This window comes from Acanthochromis polyacanthus, chromosome 12 (genome assembly GCF_021347895.1).
Source record: "Acanthochromis polyacanthus isolate Apoly-LR-REF ecotype Palm Island chromosome 12, KAUST_Apoly_ChrSc, whole genome shotgun sequence".
NCBI lineage: Eukaryota > Metazoa > Chordata > Actinopteri > Pomacentridae > Acanthochromis > Acanthochromis polyacanthus.
This window is the reverse complement of record NC_067124.1, coordinates 34513255-34536702: the sequence shown is the minus strand read 5'-3', so window position 1 is coordinate 34536702 and position 23448 is coordinate 34513255. Positions and strand designations below refer to the sequence as shown.

Below are 23448 nucleotides of genomic sequence, written 5' to 3'. Positions count from 1 at the left end.
GGTTGGTGGTGTGTGGACGGACAGATGGACAAAGGTCCGAGCCGAATATTCGGTTCGGTGCATTACGTCCCACGCGGTGAGGACGGAAACAAATATTCGGCTCGGTTCGTAACGCCCGACGAGGGGGGATCCAAATATTCGGATCTCACAATAAATATTAGGCCTTCCTTTTCGGACCTGGAGGATATGTTCATCTTTTGTATACAGGCTATGGGATAAACCGCTGTGTAAACATAGGCCAACACTTCAAAAAAATTGGCTTAAGATGGACGGATGCTCCATGATGTCATCCAAAGGTTTCCTGCAGCAGTTTTGAAGCTCTTAGCTCACCACCATTACTAACATCACCAGTGTCACCAAAAGTGGTCATGTCATAATTCTGTATAAATTTAAGCCTTAATACAATTTAAACGGGTGAATTCTCTAAAAGTTCGTCCCCAGAAAAGTTGTCATGAATGAGGAAATGAGCTCTAGAGACCAAAACCATTTTTGTACCAGGCTGTAAATATGTTGTTTTCTGCTGCAAAATTTAATATCTTAACATGGAGGTCTATGGAGATTGACTCGCTTTTGGAGCCAGCCTCTAGCGACCATCCGAGGAATTACACTGGGTTTATTTTTCAGCCCAGGAGTTTGCTGCTTGGAATACACAGTTGAAATAAATGTTATGGAAAAAATGTCTTAATATAGTTAGCTAAAAGTTATGAAAAAAATCTAAAATAATTATCAAAACACTATGCAAGCACAGTCACATGGGATAACAGTTAAAAATAGCGTAGACAGATTAAAATAAACAATCGAAAGAGCCAACCACACAGATAAACAGCTGACATAACTAAGTAAACAGTTGAAATAGGAAGATAAACTAATGGAGAAAGAATGAAATAGCTTTACATGAATGGATAAATGGTTGAACTTAGCATCCAGTTTTAATCCATCCACAAGAACATATTTGGAACACTGTGGTGACCAGGAGGCGCTTGAGGCTGTCTGATAGGGTCGAAGGAGGGCATCAGACAAAACCGGTTGGGAACCAAATGCACATAAAGCTTTGGCAACGTTGCTGCTCCTCCACACTGGTGTGCAGCTGTCCTACCCCAACATGGTTTGTTTACATTTCTCAGTCACCCACAGGAGCACTGTAATGCCTGCAGCTCCACCAGCCTCCAACCGCAGAGCCTCGCCCCTATGAACTGCCGGGCCGAGCCCCGGGCCGGGTTTTTTTTTTTTTTTTTTTTTCAAAGCAGTGACTCAAATCTCTCGCAGCTTAACAAAGTGAGCAGTGAAAACAGTGGTGTTGGTGGTTATCTCACAGGTGAGAGCAATTACAGCTGACATCTCAATGCTTAGACAGACAGCTGGAAACCCGACACTGACTACAGTACACAGACAGGACAGGTGAGAGTGATTGTGTTGAAACCCACAGCAAAGAGGCGCTTAAAAAAGTGTTGTTGATTGCAGCGGACAGACGAGTTTGAAGTGTTGGATGGTTGAGAAAAAGAAACAGCGACATGAGATCACTGCAGCTGCAAACCGCTCAGCTGGACACTGTGCAGGAAGCGCCTACGTTTGCAGCGTGATGGGATTGGCGTCCCGGCCGCCTCACCCACAACCTGGCATTCTGAGATCCTCTGTGTTGTTTAAAGGGCCTGTGGAATGTGGAACAAATCCCCTCAGCTTTATCGGCCTGGACGCGCTCCCCATTGGCCGGGCTTAAGAGCCAGGGGCCTGCGCGGGAGCTTACAGAATTTCACATGGAGGCCAGAAACAGAGGAACATCCTGTTTGAGTCCCACACCGGCTTTGATATGCCGTCGCCTTGTGCACTCGCTTCTTTCTTGTTTGTCAGGGTGTGTGCGCTCAAAATATGCTGTGCTGTGTGTCTTCTGTCTAGTTTTTTGGTCTTGGCACAGTTCATTTTAGGACTGAAAACATGAATGTGTTTGCACCAGTGTCTCAGATATTGTTTACTCTCTTCTCTTTTTATTGTAAATTGAAACATTTTGGGTTTTGGTCAGTTGGTCAGACAAGAAAAGACTGACTTTTTCACTTTCTCTGACATAGGATAACTTCCTTAAACTACACCGTAGCTCATAACCAAACAGTTTCTGCATGGAACAGGCAGTAAATTAATCAGTTATGAGAACAACTGTTAACTGCAATGCTTGTTTATTTTGGATTATTGTAGCATAGTAAGTTTAACACTAGAGCTGCAACATTTAATCGATTAGCTGTCCGTTATTACAAAAACCGGCAACGATTTTGATAATTGATTCCTCGGTTTGAATAATTTTTTAAGAGAAATTCTATATTGTCTGGTTTCTTTCCTTGTCTATATAGTAAAACTGAATGTTTTAGGCATTTTCTGACATTCTGTAAACCAAATAGTTGTTCGAATAACTGAGAAAGTAGTCAACAGATCAGTCAACAAAGGAAAGAGTTAACTGAGTCCCTGGTTTATTTGGATTTATTTAACATAATGATCACGCACCTCCCAACAAGAGCCATTATGTTCAAAAATTGAAACAAAATTATTAAAAATTCACTAAAAGTAGGGTTAGTGAAAGTATGCACCCTTCAACAATGTTCAGCTTTTCACATTTTCTTTCCTATTAGCATTCATCAAGTAGTTTTTGAGACTGGCTGAGAGGTATATTTCCCCTGGAGGACAGTTTGATGTTGGTATTCAGTGTGCTGAGAGAAAATTCTGAATTATTTACCAATGTTCGTCACCCTCCATTAGTTTTTAAGAAGGCTCCACATTAATCCTCTGAACCTCAAAAGCTGACGATGAGTTTGAAAGGAGTGCTGTCTTCAAAAATTCACCAAAATTACACCACTTATCAGAGCTAAAAACTATAAAAATAGACAGAATGGTTGGAATTTCAGTGGTTCTTGAACTAATCGTGTGTGACATCTAACTGACAGTCTAAGCATCAGAACATTTCATCAAAGTCCACTGCATCATCTGTATCCACCAGTGACGAGAACATTTTTGATTATCCGACTGAACTGCAGGATGTGTTTTTACAGAGCATAAAGGAGATACGATAAAAAGTAAGAAAAAAAAATCAGTAAATGCAGCCTTTAACTCTTTCATGTTACCTAGGACATTTCTGAGTTGTTTCTGCTTCTAGTCATGGTTGTTCTGCTTCCATAGAGGTGCAGAACTTGGGTACAAAGCGATCAAAAATCCACCCAGAAGCTTCTTGGAGCTCAGAGGGTTAAACAAGTCTATAGATTACTCAAACCATGAATCTGAAGAACAGGAAGGCAAACATTCTTTCCAGTTTTGAGGAATGTTTCTTCGAATTGGTCAACAGCAGAGTCTTGAGGTATGGACTTGACCACGATGAGACCTCACCCTCTAAGGACATCCAAGTCTTAACTCTTTAAATTTCCAGAGCAAAATAAAATAAAGAGTCGACATCACTTCTCACTGTTAAACGAACCCGTCTCACTAAACTTTTGTTCAAGCGGATCATTAAATGTTTGAGTGCGTATAACACATGGCGCTGGTCGTATAAAAGTCTATGCAGAGACTATTGCATTACACCACCATGCACTGGTGGTGTAATGCAATAGTAAAGCTCTGTTACCAATGAATTAAAGCTGCATGGTCTCTGTGGTGCAGTCGTAACGTGTGTGGCACCACATTTTATAACTGACTTCGGTTTTTTGTGTGTTGGAAATAGTGAACCGCCTCTTTGTGTTTTTGGCTTTTTAGTAACTGATCTCGGGCTCATTATGATCCACATTGTATGTATTTTAATGCATTTGCCGGACCCAGATTTGCCCTGGTATGAAGCACATGGTCCCTACAGTAGCGGCCGGGGTGACAGCTGAGAGGAGGGCACTCCATTACATCAGACTCCTATCAAAGCCCGCTTTAATGAAGGCAAGCTGATTACAGCACTGGTGACAGATGCAGCGTGGTCAGCCAGCGATGCTAATCTTTGTTTATGCCGTCCAGCAGGTCATAATCAAAGTGAGAGAAAGATCAGAGATAGGGCGAGGAGGGGCGTGGAGGGGCGTGCAGAGTTTAGCAGATAGTCTGTGCTGATAAAAGGGGAGCGGGTGACTTTCAGCAGTGCTCTTACATAGACAGGCAGGCATGCTCATCCCTCAGCACAGCTGTTGTTATACTAGGACCGAAGAGGCTTCGCCCCAGTGATTCATGTCCTGCCAAGGGAGAGCTTCTGCCTCCTGTTTGACCTCAGAGAGAGCCCTGCTACCCTGAAAGGTCCATATCTGGGCCATCGCAGCCACATGAGGCTCGTCCAGATGACAGGATGGCATTCTGCTCTGATCTCATTTCCATTCATGGAAACAGATGCCAGGGCACACCGATACATAGATGAAATACTCTAATTAGAAGACAAAGGCAAATTTTAGCCTCTAATTGTGTGTTTTCACGCTGAACTTGAAAGTGCAAACTTTTAATGAGGGCTCTGGGCTCAGTTGTGATAATAGTGCATTGGTATAAATGGAATCATAAAAATATGCTTGTCGCTTATATTGTAATGAGGATGAACATTATTTAGCAGCTGACTTTGATTCTACAGTATAGAATATGCAGTATTGCTTGTTTAAATATTGTCTTTAGTCCTGAACAATGAATCGGTTTCAAATCAAACTTACAAGTTCAAAGAATGCAATTAGCAAACTGCTAAGAATGCAGTTAGAATGTACAAGATGTAGCTATTAACCCCAAGCAGTTTCTGTTTTTTTTTGCTCCTTTCACATTTTTATTCACTTGTGGTGCACTTTTCACTGCAATATAAAGTGCTTCACCTTTATGGGAGCAACACAGCAATAAGTATAAAGAAGTCAAAAATGTTTTCTGTGTTGTGCTATAAATCGTCAAAAAAAGAGAAATCATTAAAGTTGAATTTCTTTGCCTTTTTACTTATACGCAAAACTTTAAGAACATGTACAATGTTTCTCCAGGTGTCCATAGGTGTTATTAACACTGGACAACATATTTTTGCTGCTTTGATTTGTACAACACTGCCTGCAGTTCAGCCAAACACTCACTGAATTTTTGTCACATAACTTTTGATCATAGCTAAGTCAGTGATGGTTTCTCGGTTACACCGTGGATTGCATATTTTTTTGTTTTTTATAGAATTTATTTAGTGTAAACAGTATATGTTTGTAGAAGTTGTATATGTGAAATGTAGGATGAAGTGATGTTGATGAAACATGACAGTTTCCCAACAGAACACCACTCTAAAGATTAGTAATCCTAAAAAACAATTAGAAAGTTGAAAATCTAGTGATTTTTATTTGTTTTTACTGTTTCTGACTCTGATAAATTATGTCATTTTGGCAATTCTTTAACACAAAACATGTCTTTTAAAGTTGCCGGCAGCTTTTGAGGATCAGAAGGTTAAATAATGAGAGTGATGCTTGAATTTAGTGTTTAACTTGAGCAGATTTGCCCACCGATGAGTGTATTTTACATGGGTCAGGAATGTAAACTGTAGTCCAGTCTCATTATTTAACAGTCACACCTTATACTGTGAAATATTTGTTAGAAATCACGCTGTCATGTGGTAACGCTCCGTCACGTGCTCTGAATCTCTCGCAGAATCTCTCGTAAATCGAATGCCTGTCAGATAAATCACACTTAGATAATTTCCCCACATTGTTCAGCCCTAATTGCTGCTCTGTACAAGCAAAGGCAAATTTCTTCTTTTGCCTCTGAGCACTGTAATTATCTCAATTTAAAGCTTCAGTCTGGTAAACCAACAGCAGAAGAAGTTTTCTGCTCAACCATCAAGACTGCAGCTTATTGTTCTTTTACTGTCTTGCGAGAGACGAGGCAGAAGTTGTGCAACTGACCTTCTTCTTCTTCTTCTTCTTCTTCTTCTCTCTCTTTAGCTCCCCCATATTTGTCGGCACAGCCCCTTCCCCCTCTTCTCCTCACCCCTCATCTCCATCTCTTCCACTCTAACCACTCACATCTGGTTTTGAGTCAAGGCCAAGATGGTTTCTCCTGGAATGGAGGGCTTTTATTTCTCAATGGCCCCACTCCCTCTCCGGTTTCACCCTGGTTTGTTGACGAACCGCCGCTCCTTTTCTTTATATTGATACTGCTATAGTTTTCGTTTTCATTATCGGGGAACCCCACAATCGGCTCCAATTAATGGTCAGCGGAGGCAGGAATGCTGGTCGGCCCGGCGGTCGTCGAGGCTTTTCCTGTGGCGCCCTCTTAAGTGTCGGCTCCAGGTGGCTTTGTGTTTCTGGAAACTGTGTACGTCCTGCAGAACTCCCACTGTTAGCCGCTCAGGATCCGTCTCCCAAGGCGCCCTCTGCATCGAGTTAAGGAAAAAACTGAGATTGCTGGCCTGGTTTGGATTAAGATCTGCACAGAGGCGATACAAAGCATTTCTGAAAATTCAAGTTTGATAATTAAGCAAACATTTCAACTTCTGAAGCGCAAAAGAATCTTCACTCGGAAGCTGGCAGCATCCTGTTTTTGTATTTTTCCAGTTTGGGTGCAGACATCTGATCAAGTTGCCATGTTTCATGCCCCGAGGCCAGAGAAGCTGTGTAAACAATTTCCATGTTAGCCTCCTGCTTGTTTTTTGAAGGTTTTCAGAATCACTTGTGCATCATATGATCTGAAGAATACACTAGAAAAAATAAGAGGTGTCTGCATTTATATTTACGGGGTGAGCTAGAAGAGGGGAGATGTGAGAACAAAGATGTGCAGTGTTTTCCAGTGGGAGGATGGGTGGTAGGCAGGGAGGCAGAGAAGGGGATGTCTGATGTCACCTGGTAGGGAGCTATGAAAGCTTCCCCTGGTTACCCTATCCCACATAAAAGTCTGGCAGTAGGCTGAGGCTTTAGGGAAGCTTGGCAGAAGTGCTGCATTAAACAGGAACAAACATCACACGCCTTTTTCTTTCTGTCTCTTATGTCAAGGGGGGAGACGGGGCCTGTTTACATGGAACACTGTCAGCGCGTACTGCATTTTTCTAAGACAGCAGAGATCTAATACCTTATCATTTCCCTGTCAGTCCTGCCGAGGTGTCTGTCCTCGCACACATGAATAATATGACGCACTGCAGAGACATGCATATCAAGGATTTCAGGTGTGGGGGGGAAAAAAGGACTTTGCGTCGCCTACAGAGCAGTTTTGTGATCTGATAGCGAAAGAATGAGAGCGGCCAGATGCCAGAAAGAAAGCTCGTTAATTACACATGTGGTGGGCAGATTTTGGGCCCCGACACCGTGGGCGATGTGGATGGAGATGCCATGTGTTTAGATGTTAAACTGCAGACTGCGGTCAGACCCGGCCTGCTCTCTCATTAGCTCCCCCGATGAATGTAATGAGCATGGAGGTGGGGTTCAGGGTGTAGAAGGAAGCCATGTGTTCAACACAACCCCTGCTGGTCCCCTCATCGCACACTCAGCAAGACGTCTCCTGATATCTGAATTTAAATTAGAGGCGAGATTCACTTTTGGCAGCTGCCTGATTGATTCGTTTCATTTTGTTTAACGGCGAATCTTGTCTTTCATTTAGAGGTGCTTATACCTTGCTTGGCGTCCCTCGTGGGGGGAGAACGAGGATGAGAGGAATCAATGGCAGTCTTTGATGTTTCCTCTGAGCTGCGGTGCACTGTGTCTGTGTGAACTCCCTCTTCCTTACATACTGCCCTTCATTAAGGGACTGCAGTACAAAGCGGGGAGATAAAAGCATCCAGTGCAGAAAGGAAACAACAACTTGGCTGCAGAAACCCACAGAAAAGATGGAAACAGTGTGTCTTTTTTTTCTTTCTTCTAGCGTGTGCATTTGATGATTAAAGACTGCTTCTTGTTTGGGGCCCAGGGAGCGTTACCGGTTGTCTCCACCTCTCCCAGAAGCCTTCCAACTTACCTCCATCTCTCCCAGAAACCAGCAGCATCCTCCTCGGCCTCCACGCCATCTTTGCTCCTCTTTCCTCCTTCCATCCCCTCCTCCGCTCTCCTCAAGGCCCATTCTTTCCTCCCCATGTCTCCGGTGGCCAGTTTGCAGCGAGGCCGTCCGAGCCTTGACCCTGAGACTCAATCGGGCCTTCCCCCGCCGCCTCCTCCTCCTCCTCAGCGGTGAAGGTCAGGACCAGATTACAGGCTGGAGGTATCATCCTCTGAAGTGAGGAATAATCAGGGGGCTTTGAGATTGTTAAATGGAACCACAGGCCCTGGCGCTGTGATTACTCTCAGAAAGAAAAAGGGGGCAGAGAGGGGGGCTCGTTCACCTAAACGCATGCAGATGTTCGGACTCTCGCTCGAGCCTCGGCCTCGTTGAAGGTACATGGAGTTCTTTTGTTTTCTCGCATCTATCTGTTTTTTATTTGTCTCGTTTCAGTGGGCCTCCTTGATTCAATCTTGGTGAGATTTTATTTCAAAGTGTGTGTGGAGCAGCTTAGAGGGCCGAGAATGACGTAAATAAGATGAATCATTTGTTGTTTAAATAGTTGTGGTTTAGGGCCTGTGCTGCACTTAATTTTCATTGTTTCCACAATCCAGTTGTAATTAAAGAATGAGCTGTGTGTGTGTGTGTGTGTGTGTGTGTGTGTGTGTGTGTGTGTGTGTGTTTGCTTCCACATGTGTGCCATGGTTATGAACACACTGTGGTTCTGTTTCATGCAGGATATAAAGTAGATTATTCACAAATGACAGCAGAGCTTTTTCCTTTCCATCCCTTTGTCGTGCTTCTTTTTAAATATGGAATTTGAGCGTTAAATCAATCCCATCCTATCTGCGTGGAAATTTCCATCTGGCAATTATTCTCCATTCAAAATAAATGTTGCCTGGGACCTCATCGCGAGGTTTGCTTTTACATAAACCAAACTCTGCGGAGTCAAGTGAAGAATACAACAAAACTTTTTTCCTAAACTCCATCAAACGCATGTCAAGCAGGATGAGAATAAACAGGTTGGCTGAGAGAGAGGGAGCTCAGATGATGAAGTGCATCATGTTTTTTTTCTCCCTTTTTTTTTCTTGATGGATGTGAGGGATCCGTTTGAAGGGCTTGGAGGAATCTTGAAAGCTTGGCTGTGGCCTGCGCTCGCTGTGTCCCAGACAGTGAAACACAATAAGCGTGCAGATGTTCAAAGTGTTTCTGCCGTTGCTGGAGCCTCCAGCCCTCCGCCGCTCATCTGAGTAGGAAATGCTTTAGCTGGAACTGTTTGTTTTCTCTGTGTCTGTGGTCTGAACTGTAGATTCACTTACATCTCCAAACCCCCTCCTCCTCCTCCTCCTTCTCCTCTTCTCTCTCTTTCTGTCTCCCTCTCTTCGTCTCTTTCCTCGTCCCAGGAGTTTCCGAATGCTGAGCTGAAGGAAGGACAATTCACAGATCAACACTGTCCCCTAGAGGGTAGGTGGAGAAGGATGTGTTTTTACTCACTGATAAGCTGGGTGCTGAAAGACAGAAAAGCATAAAAACAGATATTAAGGTCTCCACAAAAGTTTTATACATGATTCTGTGTCAAAAAATAAAGAATTTGTAGGTTGTTTTCTTTGATTGTTCGCTTTGATTGCAGCATAACAAAGTAGCATCAACACCAAATAAGAAGCAGTAGCAGTATAAAGGTTTTGATTTGCAATTGATTAATCTTTCAGCCCTACCATATGTGCGTGCCACTCTTCTACGATCACATCAGTAACATTTGTATCAGTATCTCCTCCTCAGATGTACATTTGTTCTCATGCTACAAAATGCAACCAAAGCATTGTCTTTAAACTGGAATTCATGGCTTTAAATCGGTCAAAGCGTGATTATGGAGAGATTTTTGGTTTCATTTTGTAGGTTAAAGCAAATATACAGCCTAAAAAGAACCAAATGCATATGTTTTATTGACTTGAGCATGCAAAAGAAGCCTGAACAATTCATTAGATTCAAACTGTAACGTGCAACAACGCAGTTCGCAAATCACAAAGGTGCCACTTTAGGATATGTGTTATGCAGCACATCTGTTAACCTGTCATGTCAGTACTTTAACAAATTTAGTCCACCTTGTGTGACTGTTATGGTTTTGATTAGGAGTCAACCAACTGATGTGGTGTTTTCAGAGCAGATACTGATTATTAGTAATCAAGGATTAAGGGATACTTAGAAGTAATATACATTTGCAGTAAAAATTCAAAATCTTGGTCTCAAAATTTAGAACTCACACACAAAACTTTTGTTGAAATGCCTTTGTTTGCTAAAGTTTTGTATGTTTAATTAAGAAATATTCTTGCAAAATTTATCCTTCAGTGTTAATTGGCTGTTACTGGTGATGTGTAACCAATGAAATGAAAACAACATAAAAATGGCAAAATATTGAATAAACTTTTGATCCCTACTTTTGATGGTATCTCATGTGATAATGATCCATTATTTTTTATATCTATTGCACAGTAAATAATGAACGGAAGCTTGATTTTAAAATTATAATATAATATCTGTCAAAAAAATTGCAATTAGACATTTTCGCGACGTTATTCAACCCCAACATGCAGTGATTAGAGTAGTTTTCTTTAGAATGACTGGGCTGCCATGTTTGAATAGCTCATTTAAGTAACATCTATGGTCCTGTGAGAGAAGTGAAGCTGCCAAACTACACAAAAGTTGCCTCATTTCTAACTTTAAATCCTTGTGTTTGCAGTGGTTCTTCCTCCAGAGAAGGCTGAGGGCTGTGAAAGCTACCTGCCGTATCTGCACTCGGAGGACGGGGAGAAGGAGGCGCTCCGAGACGCAACCAAACCTTTGGGGAAGAAACGAATAAGCCTGGATGTAGGTTGTTATAAGATCTGGCTACTATTTCATGACAATTGAGAAGTGTATTTATTACTCTGTGCAGCAGTGGAACAGCACAAGGCCACAACTTACACTAGCTTATCCCCAGAATGCTAGAATTTGCTCTACACGCTTACAACTCAGATGGACTAAGAGCTGCTAACGGAGGCATTAGAGCAAATTTACCTCCTGGTTTTGGTGTTTCAGATGAAGTAAAATGTTGTTTCATGTAAGACAGGGGTGTCAAACATGCGGCCCGCGGGCCAAAACTGGCCCTCCAGAAGGTCTAATCCGGCCCTCTAAGTGTAAAAATTACAGAGAAGACATTAACTGCAGATTGCAAATGAGTTAAACTATAAATTTAAAATAATTTCTAGATCATGACAAGCTGTTATGATCACAAAGTAAAATACCAGATTGCTCATTGTGTTCCCTTTTTATCTCGCTTGTTTTTTGCCTATTTTTTGTCGATTTGTAGCTTTTCTGTCGAATTTTTTGTCTCTGTTGTTTTAGTTCATGTTTGCCTAATTTTTATCTTTTTGTGTCACATTTTTGTCATTTTGTGTCTCATTTTTGTAATATTTTGTCTTGTTTTTGTTGTCTCTTGTCTTTTTTGTCTGATTTTTGTCGTGTGTCACGTGCTTTTGTCCTTTTGTTTCTCGTTTTTGTCGTTTTGTTTCCTTTTTGTCTCGCTTGTGCTTTTTGTCATATTTTTGTCATTTTGTGTTTTGCTGTTTTCGTTGTTTTCTTTGTTTTTTTTATTCTTTCTGGTCTCGCTTGTTTTTTTGTCTATTTTTTGTCATTTTGTTCCTTTTTTGCCATTTTTGTCTCATTTGTGTCAATTTTTTGGCATCTTGTAACTTTTTTGTAAAATTTTTTGTCTCTTTTTGTTTTATTTAGTGTTGTTTTTCTCATTTTTGTCATTTTGTGTCATTTATGTAATTCTTTGCCTTGTTTTGTCGTTTGTCCATTTTTTTGTCAAATTTTTTGGTGCGGTTTTGTTTTGTTTTCTGTTGTTTGTCTCATTTTTTGTCATTTTGTGTCTCGTTTTTGAAGTATTTTGTCTTGTTTTTGTTGTTTTTTGTCTTTTTTGTGGTTTTGATCATTTTACTGGTCCAGCCTTCTTCAGATCAAATTGGGCTGAATGTGGCTCTTGAAATAAAATGAGTTTGACACCCCTGTTGTAAGAGGATTGAAGGTCTTTTCTAAGCCAAGAACCAGGAGTGTTGAAACTGTTTAGTGTTCCAGTGAATGAAAGTTAATCAAACACAGGTCTGAGGGTAAATGGATGGAGGTTAACTTCTATCCAAGCTACAGTCCTCCCCATCCAGCGGCATGAGAACATCTGTCCGCATGTTGACTCGGCTCCAGACCATATCCTGATTGGATTTAGGGACCAATAAATAGAATAAATAGATTGTAATGTTTAGACTCGTGCGTTTTAAAGAACTGCTCAGATGTGCCCTTTGGTGATCGCTGCCGGTTATGTGAGCTCAGGAGATATTATGAGACCATAAAGGGCCCCGTCCCTCCCCGGAGTCGCCCCCCATCCCTCTTGTAAATGCGAACTCTCTTTCGCACACTGTCTGCTCTGCAGCGCTCCAGCAGCTGGCTCCAGATGTTTATTTTTCCAATTATGGCCATGTTACTAGATACATCTGAATTAAAATTACTGCCAGAAAGTTGTAACTGAGAATAGTGGTTAAACAAGGTACAAGGTTCTACGAGTTAGAAAGACAAGGTCAAATTGGAAGGACTTGCTATTCTGGCGCTTTTCTCATGGCCTCCAAACATGCATGTTTCTTTGTATCACACTGAGAAAAGTGGAACTAACGATGAATTCCATTGTACTCTGCTGCCCCCTGTCGCCTTTTCTGTAGTTTTCCACTCCTAAAGTAACAATTCTGATTGTAAAATATGACCCCTCATGTTAGAAAAACCTGGACTTTGGCATGCAAAATGGGAAAAGTCTCTGTGAATTAGCAAACAGCAGATGTGTTACAGATATATCCACATTTTATTTGTGTTTATCAGTGTTGTTTTCGGTCTTTTAATGTTTTGCACTGAAGGTTACTGTAGCATGAAACTCGTGAACTGATTGTGTCTTAGCAGATTTGTTTGGTCTTTAGACTTAAATGCAATTTTCTTCTTTTCCTTTATGACTTCTTTGGTCAAATAAGACGTTTTTGCAATGTTTTAATTATTCAGAAGTTCTATCCCAGATAGCAAACTATGGGTGAATCAATGTTGAATCTATGTTGAGACCTAACGTCGAAATTATACAGAAAGCGCAAGGTTGATAAAATGTTGAGTCAACATTTGCTTACATAGATTACATGTTTGCAAACATAGATTCAACATTAATTAAACATTGACCTGTCAAACATTTTAATTAAACCAAAATACAATGTAGATTCAATGGAATCTTTTAAACACAAACTTCAATGTTGACAAAATGTTGTTGAATCAACGATGATCCAACCATCAGTCTTCAACCGTAACCACAATTCAACCTTCTTAACCCTAATTCAACATTGATTTAACATCTTTTGCTATCTGGGTAAAGTGTGATTTATGGTTGAAAAGCAAACGTTGACTCAACATTTTATCAACCTTGCGCTTTCTGTATAATTTCGACGTTAGGTCTCAACATAGATTCAACATTGATTCACCCATAGTTTGCTATCTGGGATTGCTGTACTCATGATTGAAAAAAAATGCAGATTAGACCATTCATATTGTTTCTGTGCATTAAAGAAGTATGCATTTGTGTTGTCAGGACCTTGAGTGTGACATTTCTGTGGAGGATGACAACCGTCAGGAGTGGATCTTCACTCTTTATGACTTCGACAACAGTGGGAAAGTTACTAAAGAAGTATGTGTGTGTTCACTTTGCCTCTCCTTATTGCTGCTCCTAGATATAGTTTATCCTTTTTAAATGTTTTTTTTCTCTCAGAGGTAGGAGTGTAAACTGTACTAAGTGTATTTTATGTGGCTACAGGACATGTCGAGTTTGATGCACACCATCTATGATGTGGTCGATGCCTCTGTGAATCACTCGTGCCACAACAAGAGCAAAACTCTGCGGGTCAAACTGACTGTCACTCCTGAGCCGAGGTGCCACCGAAGGGAAACAGGGGCAGGTAAATGAAAAGAGAAGCAGCAGCGTTACTCCATCCATCCATCATCTATACACCACTTAATCCTCATTAGGGTCACGGGGGGCTGAAACCTATCCCAGCTGACTTTGGGTGAAGGTGGGGGACACCGTGGACAGATCACCAGTCTATCACAGAGCTACACATAGAGAGACAAACAATCACACTCACATTCACACCTACAGACAATTTAGAGTTATCAGTTAACCTCAGCCAGATAGGAGGAAGCTGGAGGACCTGGAAAAAACCCACTTGTGCACAGGGAGAGCATGCAGAAAGATCCCAGGCTGCAAACCGGGGATCTTCTATCTGCAAGGCGATGGTGCTCACCACGAAGCCACAGTGCAACTCCATCATTACTCCAATATTAGTTATTTTAAATCATTTATTTCAGAGATAAAGAAAGTATTTCTGCTTCTACAGGGGTAGCAAGTGTTGTCAGTACAGTCATATCTTTGTATGTAAAATTTAAAATTTGTTTCTTTGCTCACAGGTTAGAGTTCAGCCCTAAGTAACAACTTTTGGTTTATAGTGAATTTTTTGCTTGACCAATAGGTTTCTTCTGGTTCTAAATGACAAACGTAATAAAACATGGTAGGACATTGTGCTAGAGATGTTAGTGATGCATTTTAGAAAATTAAAAGAAACTGTTTACTAAAAGTGCCACATATCATTTATTCATATCCCTTGAAATTATCTTAGATTGTTCAGAAAATGCAGCTTTTAGACAACAAGACAATGATGTGAAACCTTCAACCTTAAAGAGCTGTAGATCGACACAAAGAGGAGAGCAGTAAAATCCAAGTGGAGACATGCAGAAAGACTGTTAGCAATTTGCATTTTTGATTTTAAAAAATCTATTCAAAACAGAAGAAATACTTTTAATTCATCTTTAACATCCCTAACACAGTGTGCCACTGTCTTTGGTAACTTTTTTGTCCCTTTTCCAGTTGAAAGTAACAGAAAAAAACTCTAAATCTAAATCTAAATCTAAAAATCTAAATTTGGCATGGCTATAAATATTTTACCACTCTATATGTATACTAGCAATAGTAAAGGTAGCACACAGTGATGGTGGAGGTAAATATATGTGAATCAGTCAGGTAATTAAAGTATGGATTTTGCTAAACACTTTCCCTGAACTGAACTCTTGATGTTTTCCTCTTCAGATCGTTCTCACCAGGAGGAGGGTCGATCAGCTGACAAGAGGCTGTCCTCCTACATCAGGTCAGCACCTGCCGAACACTCTTTAAAGCATACGTTCCACTAACTGCAGCATATAAACATGTAAACTATTCTTTGTGATTTTTAATGTACAGCAGCAAAGGGCAGAGCAACGAGCCGCCGGCCACAGAGGGCCAACATTACTGCGTGGATGAGAACACAGAGAGGAGGAATCACTACCTGGACCTGGCTGGTATCGAGAACTACACCTCCAGATTTGAAGGTGAGAGTATTTTTGTTGTTTCACAGCCTGTCTAGTGCTGTTAAATGAGAAAATATTCAATTTCCTTTCATTATATTACAGTGGGAAGCTGCAGGTAGAGGGATGCAGAGACGAAACTGCAGGAATTTGAAGTTAAAATTGTGACAGATATTGCAATATAAGTCACAATTTTTTTGCTAGTGATATTTTTTTGCGTTTGATTTCTGATCAAAATAGTGTAAAAATCATGATTGGATGTTCCTTTATGTATGAATAATGTGATTTCTATGCCAAGATGTCATTTCTAATAGTATTTTGTGACACATTTGACCTTTTTTGCAGCTTTTCTGATTTGGATTTTGCACATATGGTCACATTAAGATTTTAATAATATTGAAGACATTTTCAGGCCTAATTTTTAGGTTTCTCTGTCTTCTACCTCAGGAACTACCCCCGTCTTCCCCTCTCAAGAGCCTCACAGTCGGAGCTCGCAAAGCCAGAGCCGCTCGCGCTCCCAGGAACCCGAAGCCCAAGTCGTCCACCATCGCCGCTCCCAGGTCATCGGCGACAGCTACAACCCCGCGGAACCTCGAAGCAAAGGCACACAGTTCCTCAAATCCCCCAAAGGAACCTACAAAGGGAACGGAGGCAGCAACGGGGGCGGCGGAGGCGGCAAATCCACTAAATGCCACGGCTACCACCCTCCCCTGCAGACAGTCCTGCACAGTGGCAGCGCCGCGGCCCACGGGGGTCAGGATGTTTACCACTTGCCTCACCAAGCCCAACCTTCCTCCAACCACCACCAGCACCCTCTGCAGTACAGCCACAGTAAACGCCTGAGGGCCAAAACCCGAGAGGCCCTGTCCCCGTCCAAAGCCCCCCTGCAGCCTCAGTCCCACCCCCACCCCCAGCAGGGGCAGCAGCAGCAGCAGCAGCAGGCCCCGGTGCCCTCCGTACTGCCCAGCCTGGAGAGGGAGCAGGTGTCCGGCCCTCCCAGCAGCCCCGGCTTCGTGGTTCCGATGGTGCAGCGCCACGAGCACCACCACCACCACGAACACCACCACCACCACCACTACCACCACTACCACCAGACATGACCGCCTTCAGTGTGCAGAACTCAAACTGTACAGGACCAACCACACCAGTCTGAAGGACTTAACCCACCGGGGGGAGTTTCTCACGCTCCGTCCAGGATCTTTTTTGTTTTGTTTGTTTTTTATCCTGCGAGCTAAACAGATATATCCTGAGATTTAGAGGAAGAGCAGGTGACATTGGACCAGAAGGATGTTTATTGTGAAGAGATGTGTGGCACAGTTTTGTCTTTTTTGTTGTTGATTTTCTGCTGGGATGGCTGCACTCGTTACACACATTCAGAGGAACTTTTAACACCCTTTTTTTCCCCCCCCTGCCTGAAGCTTAAAGTCCCTGGAAGCTATACGTCACAATTGTTCTGTGTGAGACCTTTTCCAAATCATGGATCTCAGGTGTAAAGGTGCTGCTGCTCTCAAGCTTCTCACAGAGGCCTCCTTCCGTCTCCTGGAGGTCTGCTGTGGAGTGAGGGGTTTCCTATACGGGGAGGGGGAAGTATGAAATCACCACTGCCAGTTTTAATGCAAAAATATCTTGCTATATGTATAAAAACAAATCTATATATGTAAACACATTTTACTGTATAATTATTATACTCTATATGCATATTTCATCATGGATATAATTATGCATATATGTATTTTGTCTTTTATATATTTTAATAAACGTTATATAGTTCATTTATATTATCGCAGGAACAGTTTCTTTGTTTTTCCTCATAATACAGTTAATAATGGTGGGTCTGCCACCGCTCTGTGGATGGAAAAATAATTCTTAATGCTCCATTTATACGCTAAGAAGCGGATTGTGTTGTATTTTTAATTAAATGAACAATGACTAATTTTATGCTGTAAATTAATCAAGCAGCAAATTGGTCAGCCCCATGCTGTGTAATGGTTTTGTGTTAATTGTCATAAGACTATTAGTCTTTAAAGCACCAGAACATAAGTGAAATGCTCTCAATTACTATCTGCTACATGCAATTGTCTAAAACCCATACGTGCTAAAGTCAATTTGAATGCTTTTACAGGTAGCGCATGGGTAGAAGAGCTGCAAAAATTAATCATTTACTTGTCAAACTAAATTAAATACATTAAATTAATGCTATTTTTATAATCAATCAGCTAAAATAAAGTTCAAAATTCTCTGATTCTAGCTTCTTAAGCGTAAATATTTTCAGATTTTGTTCCTTGTTTATGATAGCAAAATGAATGTCTCTGGATTGTAGGCAAAATATTTGTCATGTTGAGCTTTTGGTTGACACCAAATGACAGTTTTCACCATTTTTTGATGTGTTATAGACCAAAAAACTAATCAGTTAATTGAGAAAATAATCCACAACTCATAAAATATTTAGTTGTGGCTCTAAAGGTGACTTTAACAGGCATGCCAGTGTTAATTTGTGGTAATTTATTAACTTAAAAGCAATTCAATCTACCAACCATCCAAGAAAAATAGAAACTGAAATAAGACAACAGGATTGTGGCACAGACTGGGCTCCTCCAAGACTCAAAGTTTATGTTTTTTCAGTGGAAATTGTGCTTTAATGGTGCAAATCTCCCCAACAGATGAGCTTCTGATCAAAATAACACAAACTAAAAGTTGACTGATGTGTTTTTCTCCAATCCATTATAATTATTAGCAGTCAGAGAGACTGATAACCGATAATTAGAGCAAATATTTACAGCAAAAATTAAAATCTTGTGGTTAAAATTTAGAATAGCACAAACTCCAACATAAAACTTGGCGAAAATACTTTTTTTTTTCTTCGCATTTTTGTGTTTGATTAAAAGAGATTTTTATCAACAGTTATCCTTGGGTTGACTGGTTATTACTAACCAGTCAGATGCTGTGCTGTGAGTGGAACACTGCCTGAAATGACAAAGTGATTTAGTTCGATTTAGTTTTATTTCATTTCATTTTATAGCATGAGGCATTTCAGTGCACCTCTCATAGTCAGGTGGAGACTTTCCAATAATATATTGTAGAGAGAAACCTTACAAATCCAAATAGCAGCCGTTGACAGGGGAGAATATGATCGCTCATCTTCTGGCTGCAGCGTTTTGGATCACCTGGAAGTTTTTCAGTGGTTATTGGGAAATCCTGATAATAGGGAAATGCATTGGTCCTGTCTAGAAGCAAGTCGAGGATACAAGCAGTGCTGCATCAGAGTCAATGTTTTATATTAACTTCTTGGAAAGCCATTTAAATTAAATATCGTTAATCAGAAAAATAATGAATATCAGATCCAGTATCACAGCCAGTTACCTTACAATGACTCTGAGGCCTTAGAGCTGCTCAGTGGTTTGTTTTTGATCCATCTCAGTCAACCACTAGGTGGCAATATTCAGTCACATACCAACACATGATGTAGGTAAGGCTACTTTGAACTGCCGGTTTATTGGAGCTGCATTTAAAGGCATTAGAGGAGATTTAATTTCCGACGACTTTGAACATAGCATGCGCACATACAACCTCTCCCTCACCCCCCTCCAACCTCCCCCCTCTTAACATTTATGAAGAAACGCCCCCCTCCAGAAACTTGCGTAGGACTCCTGAAGTTGTCTTTTACGGCTGGGTCCCCCTGGATCTTTATCTGCCTTTATGTAAAAAAAGATGAGCAAAACAAGTCGCCAGCTAACTACGAAGCTATACCAAAGCAACACATACAGAAAACACGTAAGTCCAAGGCGTACGTAATCTACGTAACTAGGCCTGAGCCGGAAGATTTTTGATTGACAGGAAAGGGAGCAAACCAAACGCCTCGGTCCGAGCACATTGATTGGCTGATGTTTTTCAGGTCCTGCCATGTCCACAGTTATTTTTTTTAAATTTCTTATTTTTTTAGAAACCATACATACAAGTCCACTAAAGGTTAGTATATTCATTTTATGTGAATCAGACAAATTAAACAAACAAAAAAAACATCCTCCATAATGCTTTGTTTTTAAATAGTGGAATGTGCTGAACCTCCTCATAAGAGAATTGCACAAAAATTCCTAGATACAAAATAAGATTCAGTGAGACCACAGACGATTTCCAATCTTCTCCATAATAAAATCTTCAGAAATCATGGAGGGAATGTACACATGATTACAGTTACAGTTTTGTGTAAAAGTGCACAAATCTGCTGCTGCAGAAATGAGGGCAGTGTCTGAGCTGCATGTAAACAAACTATTTACTCCACCAGGAAAACACAACAACCTGCTGCCTCTTTTCAAGCAGACAACAGATGAATCTGGTTAGCGATCAACTCAACAGTCTCACCCAGAGGTCCACTTAGCAGCTGTTGTGGAGCTTTTGATCACAGCAGGTGATAAAGGAAAGCTATACAACATCTACAGATTGCCCTTGTGATCCTGAAATTGTTAGTTCGAAGGCCAAGACTGATGTTTCAACCTCCATTAAATGCAGTGATGGAAAGTAACGAAGGACTTTTACTCAACAACTGCAGGTAAGTAAAATTTTGAGGTATTTCCATTTAGTGCCACCTTTTTCCTGCAGCTCCACTACATTTCAGAGAATACTGTGTTTTTTTTCTCCTTCCAAATAGAAGACAGCTCAAAATTACTTATAAGCATGGCCAAGTTTGCTTTTTGTCAATTTCTATTGTTAGGTTTCTTCTGGCTGGAAATTACACAAATAACAAAAGATAGTAAGACATTGTGTCGTTGATGTTAAATACACATTTTTAACTATTTTTCCTTTGTTTTAGAATAGATTTTTACTAAAATATACTGATCGCTATCAGTCCTTCTGCATGTCTCCACAAGGATTTTGTTCACCCAAGTGTCCATCGAGCTTGAAGGCTTCCTTTCTATCACTTTGCTCTTCAACTCTGCCACAGATTCTGGATGGAATCAGGTCTGGACTCTGGCTGGGCCGCTCCAACAACTTCACATTGTTTTGTCTTCACCATTTCTTCACCACTTTGGCTCCATGTTTCACATCATTGTCTTGTTGGAAGCTCCAATGCTGCCCAAGGAGCAGTTTTTCTCCAAACTGCCTGATGTTTTCCTCCACAATCTCAATGTTTCTCTTTTCTCATGATGTTTACTTTGATCAGGCTGCCTGAAAAACAGCCCTAAAGCATCACAGTACCACCATGTTTAAACTGTTCTTCAGTGTTTCTATTTTCTTCAAAGAAGTGATGAGCAGCAGCTTTCTTTGTCCAGCTGAGCTTTAGTGTGTCTGTCTTGGAGAAGTGGAGTCCTCCTTGGTCTGATCCATGGAGACCAGCCTTGTTCTTGGTCTGCTGGAGTGTCTGATGGACATGTTGCTACCAGAAGTGCTCACATTCATCAGGATGCTCTTGGTGCTGATCCTCGGATTCTTCTTGTCCTCTACCATTCTTCCAGTGCAGGGCTCACGTCTGTCTTCCTAGCAGCCCTTTGACATGTTTCAGTGTGGAACTCCATGGACTTTTCCATGATGCTTCAATATGCGGCCACTGAACCTGGAAAACGGTTGGAAATGACTTTATAGACTTAAAACATTTTGTGAGCAGCAGCTATCTCTTGGTAATGAACCCCAACAGCAGCTCACTAAGGTTTTTGATTGGAATACTGGTCATCTCGTGCGTATGCAAACTCGTGCGTATGCAAACTTGTGCGTATTGAGTGAATGTAAAATCAGTGTTTTATTATATATTTATGGTGATCAAACATGGATTTATAAACCACTGGCAGTTGCTGAATTGTCGTCCCTAACCCTTGCATACACACAAGTTTGCATACGCACGAGTTTGAATACGCACGAGTTGACCAGGTACCTTTTGGTTGTACCCATGACTTCCAGTTGGCTACTGACTGACTAGTGAACTACTTCATCAACAGTTCTAGGTTTATATTGTATTAGAACACTGTAGAATGTAGTAGATATTACAAGAACTATTTCAAATTTTATAGAAAGTTATTTTTGTTGTTTTACAAGGTTTAGACAAGAGGGGGAAAAAACAGAAATAGTCAAAAAATGAATGTGTTATGTCAACTTTTGCCACTTGTTTATGCAACTTCCAGCCAGAAGAAACCTACTTTTTTTTTTTTTAATGCAGTTTAAAAACAAATTTGTTTTTTGTGCGAGTAACTTTTGCCTAAATTGTAAGTAAAATTTCTGGAAAACTCCTCCAGTGGTTGTAGTTGAAAAACTGCTAATGTTTGAATCCACATCATTAAAGGCAGCCTGGCTGTGTTTTCTGATGTCATTCAGTGAGACTGCTCAAATCCTCTTGTCTTTCATATGCAGCTATTTAAGGTATTTCCACCAGTTGCAGCACATGCAGACCTGTCATTACGGTAAAACATGGAAACGTGCTCTGCTGCAACACAATCCATAGCCCTGCTCCACTTCTGCTGCAAAACTAGCAGTTATTTAATGCATAAAGGATATTTTTTTAAAAACTGGCAGTATAATAGTTTCTTTGTGGCGCTGGTTAATTGCCAGACCGGGTTTAGAGAAAGCTGCGCTCTCTGCTCCGTCCGTCAGGGATTTAGAGGAGGACTGAATCCGAGCCCCGACCGGGACAAACAATGGCAGCTATGAAAGGCGAGGGGAGGGTCGGCCTAATGCAAATATCCACTTTGTACGCGTTGGAGAACCTGCACTAAACTCTGACAACCTCCACCCCGAGTGGCTTCAGCGGCGTGGCGCAGACGTACGATGGAATCCGTCGGGATTTTTCGCTTTAAATGCGTAAAAGTTCCTGCGTGGAGGTTTGGTTGACTCGGCAACAAGTGGGAAACTTGTTTTGGGGCTGTTTCTGGAGAGAGTGGACGGTTTTTGGAGCCTGTGCGCATCATTGAAATGTGCCAAGTGCACCTGCTGGAGGACTAAAGGTAGGAAAGGTGTCCCAAAAAATGCATGTTTAAAAATAACTTTTCCTGCTTCGACATTCACCAAGCTTTCTCTTCATTTTGCATTCTTCACTTTGCATTCTTTTTATGGAGCTTTAAACTCTTTGCTTCCTGCAGCTTTTTCCTCCAATATACACCAGTTTTGTTAGGGTTTTCTTTTTTTCTCTCCCTCTTTCTGTGCGGCTTATTTAATGCAGCTAAGCCCGTCTCAGGAAAACGTGATTATCCTCAGACCATCGATGCGGTGGCTTTCATTCAAGACATGCATGAGAAAGACTGCAGCACAATAGATCAGTGGGAGCCTGTCTGCTTGTATAGACGTGGGGCAAACTGAAGGGGAATCTCACTTGAATGTTGATATTGTTGAGTGTCCAGCAAGGTTTTTGACAACACTTTTGAGGACCGTTAAAATGCAGAACTTATGCATGTGGTGTTTAAATGCATCACTGTGAGCATGTTGGGTTAAAAAGTGCACGTCTGGGTTCAGCTTTGCATCCTCTTGCACGGCTGCAGTTTCTCCAGCGGTGTGCAAGAGGGAGGGAAGGAAAGTAGTGGGGTGAAATGCTACTGTAAAATCCCAGCACATCCCCCAGAGAGACATCAAAGCGGATTCAACATGAGGCCTTTATCTGAACAATTGCTCCATTCTGTCCTGCACCCCAACCCTGACCACCCCCACAGCCCCCTATTCCAAATTTCCACTTGATTAAGCCCTAAGCTGAGCAGAATTGAATCTGGAGGGAAAACGGTTCACTAATTCTGACTCAAGTCCGACACACACACAGAAAACGGAGAAAGTGTTCTTCTTGCTCTAATTTCAGCCTGGTTCAAAAAGTTGATAAATGTTTGTACAGACTGCACACACTAACTACCTGAGGGGGAACTGAAATTTGTCATGTTTTTAGCTCCTGCTTGGTTATTCAAATCTTAAGTGTCTTGGTGACCACATGAGCTGCAGCTAATGATTTTAATTGCTGATTAATCAGTAGGTTATTGACTCGATTAGTTGTTTGGTTTGTAATATTTTTTATAAATGGTGAAAGCTGTCAATGTGTGGTTCCCAGTTCCCCTAAATGACACACACCTTGTTTTGTGAACAACAAAACCCAAAGATGTTCAGGTTAATGTCACAGAGGAGCAAAGAAACCCA

General features: G+C 41.2%; 1 protein-coding gene across 2 annotated transcripts in view; it reads left to right on the top strand.

Annotated features, from left to right (window-relative positions):
- Positions 1–17130, top strand: part of nkd2b (NKD inhibitor of WNT signaling pathway 2b) — a 32771-nt gene extending 15641 nt beyond the window's left edge. Inside the window, exons 4-10 of one of the 2 annotated variants that reach the window (XM_022215074.2) lie at positions 9309–9369; positions 10643–10770; positions 13553–13648; positions 13775–13916; positions 15101–15158; positions 15254–15378; positions 15802–17130. In XM_022215074.2, coding sequence (XP_022070766.2) covers positions 9309–9369; positions 10643–10770; positions 13553–13648; positions 13775–13916; positions 15101–15158; positions 15254–15378; positions 15802–16454 — 1263 coding nt within the window. In that variant the 3' untranslated portion in view covers positions 16455–17130. Of the gene's footprint in view, positions 1–9308; positions 9370–10642; positions 10771–13552; positions 13649–13774; positions 13917–15100; positions 15159–15250; positions 15379–15801 lie in introns of both variants that reach the window. The other variant, XM_022215073.2, reaches the window with a different exon arrangement.
- The last annotated feature ends 6318 nt before the right edge of the window (positions 17131–23448 follow it).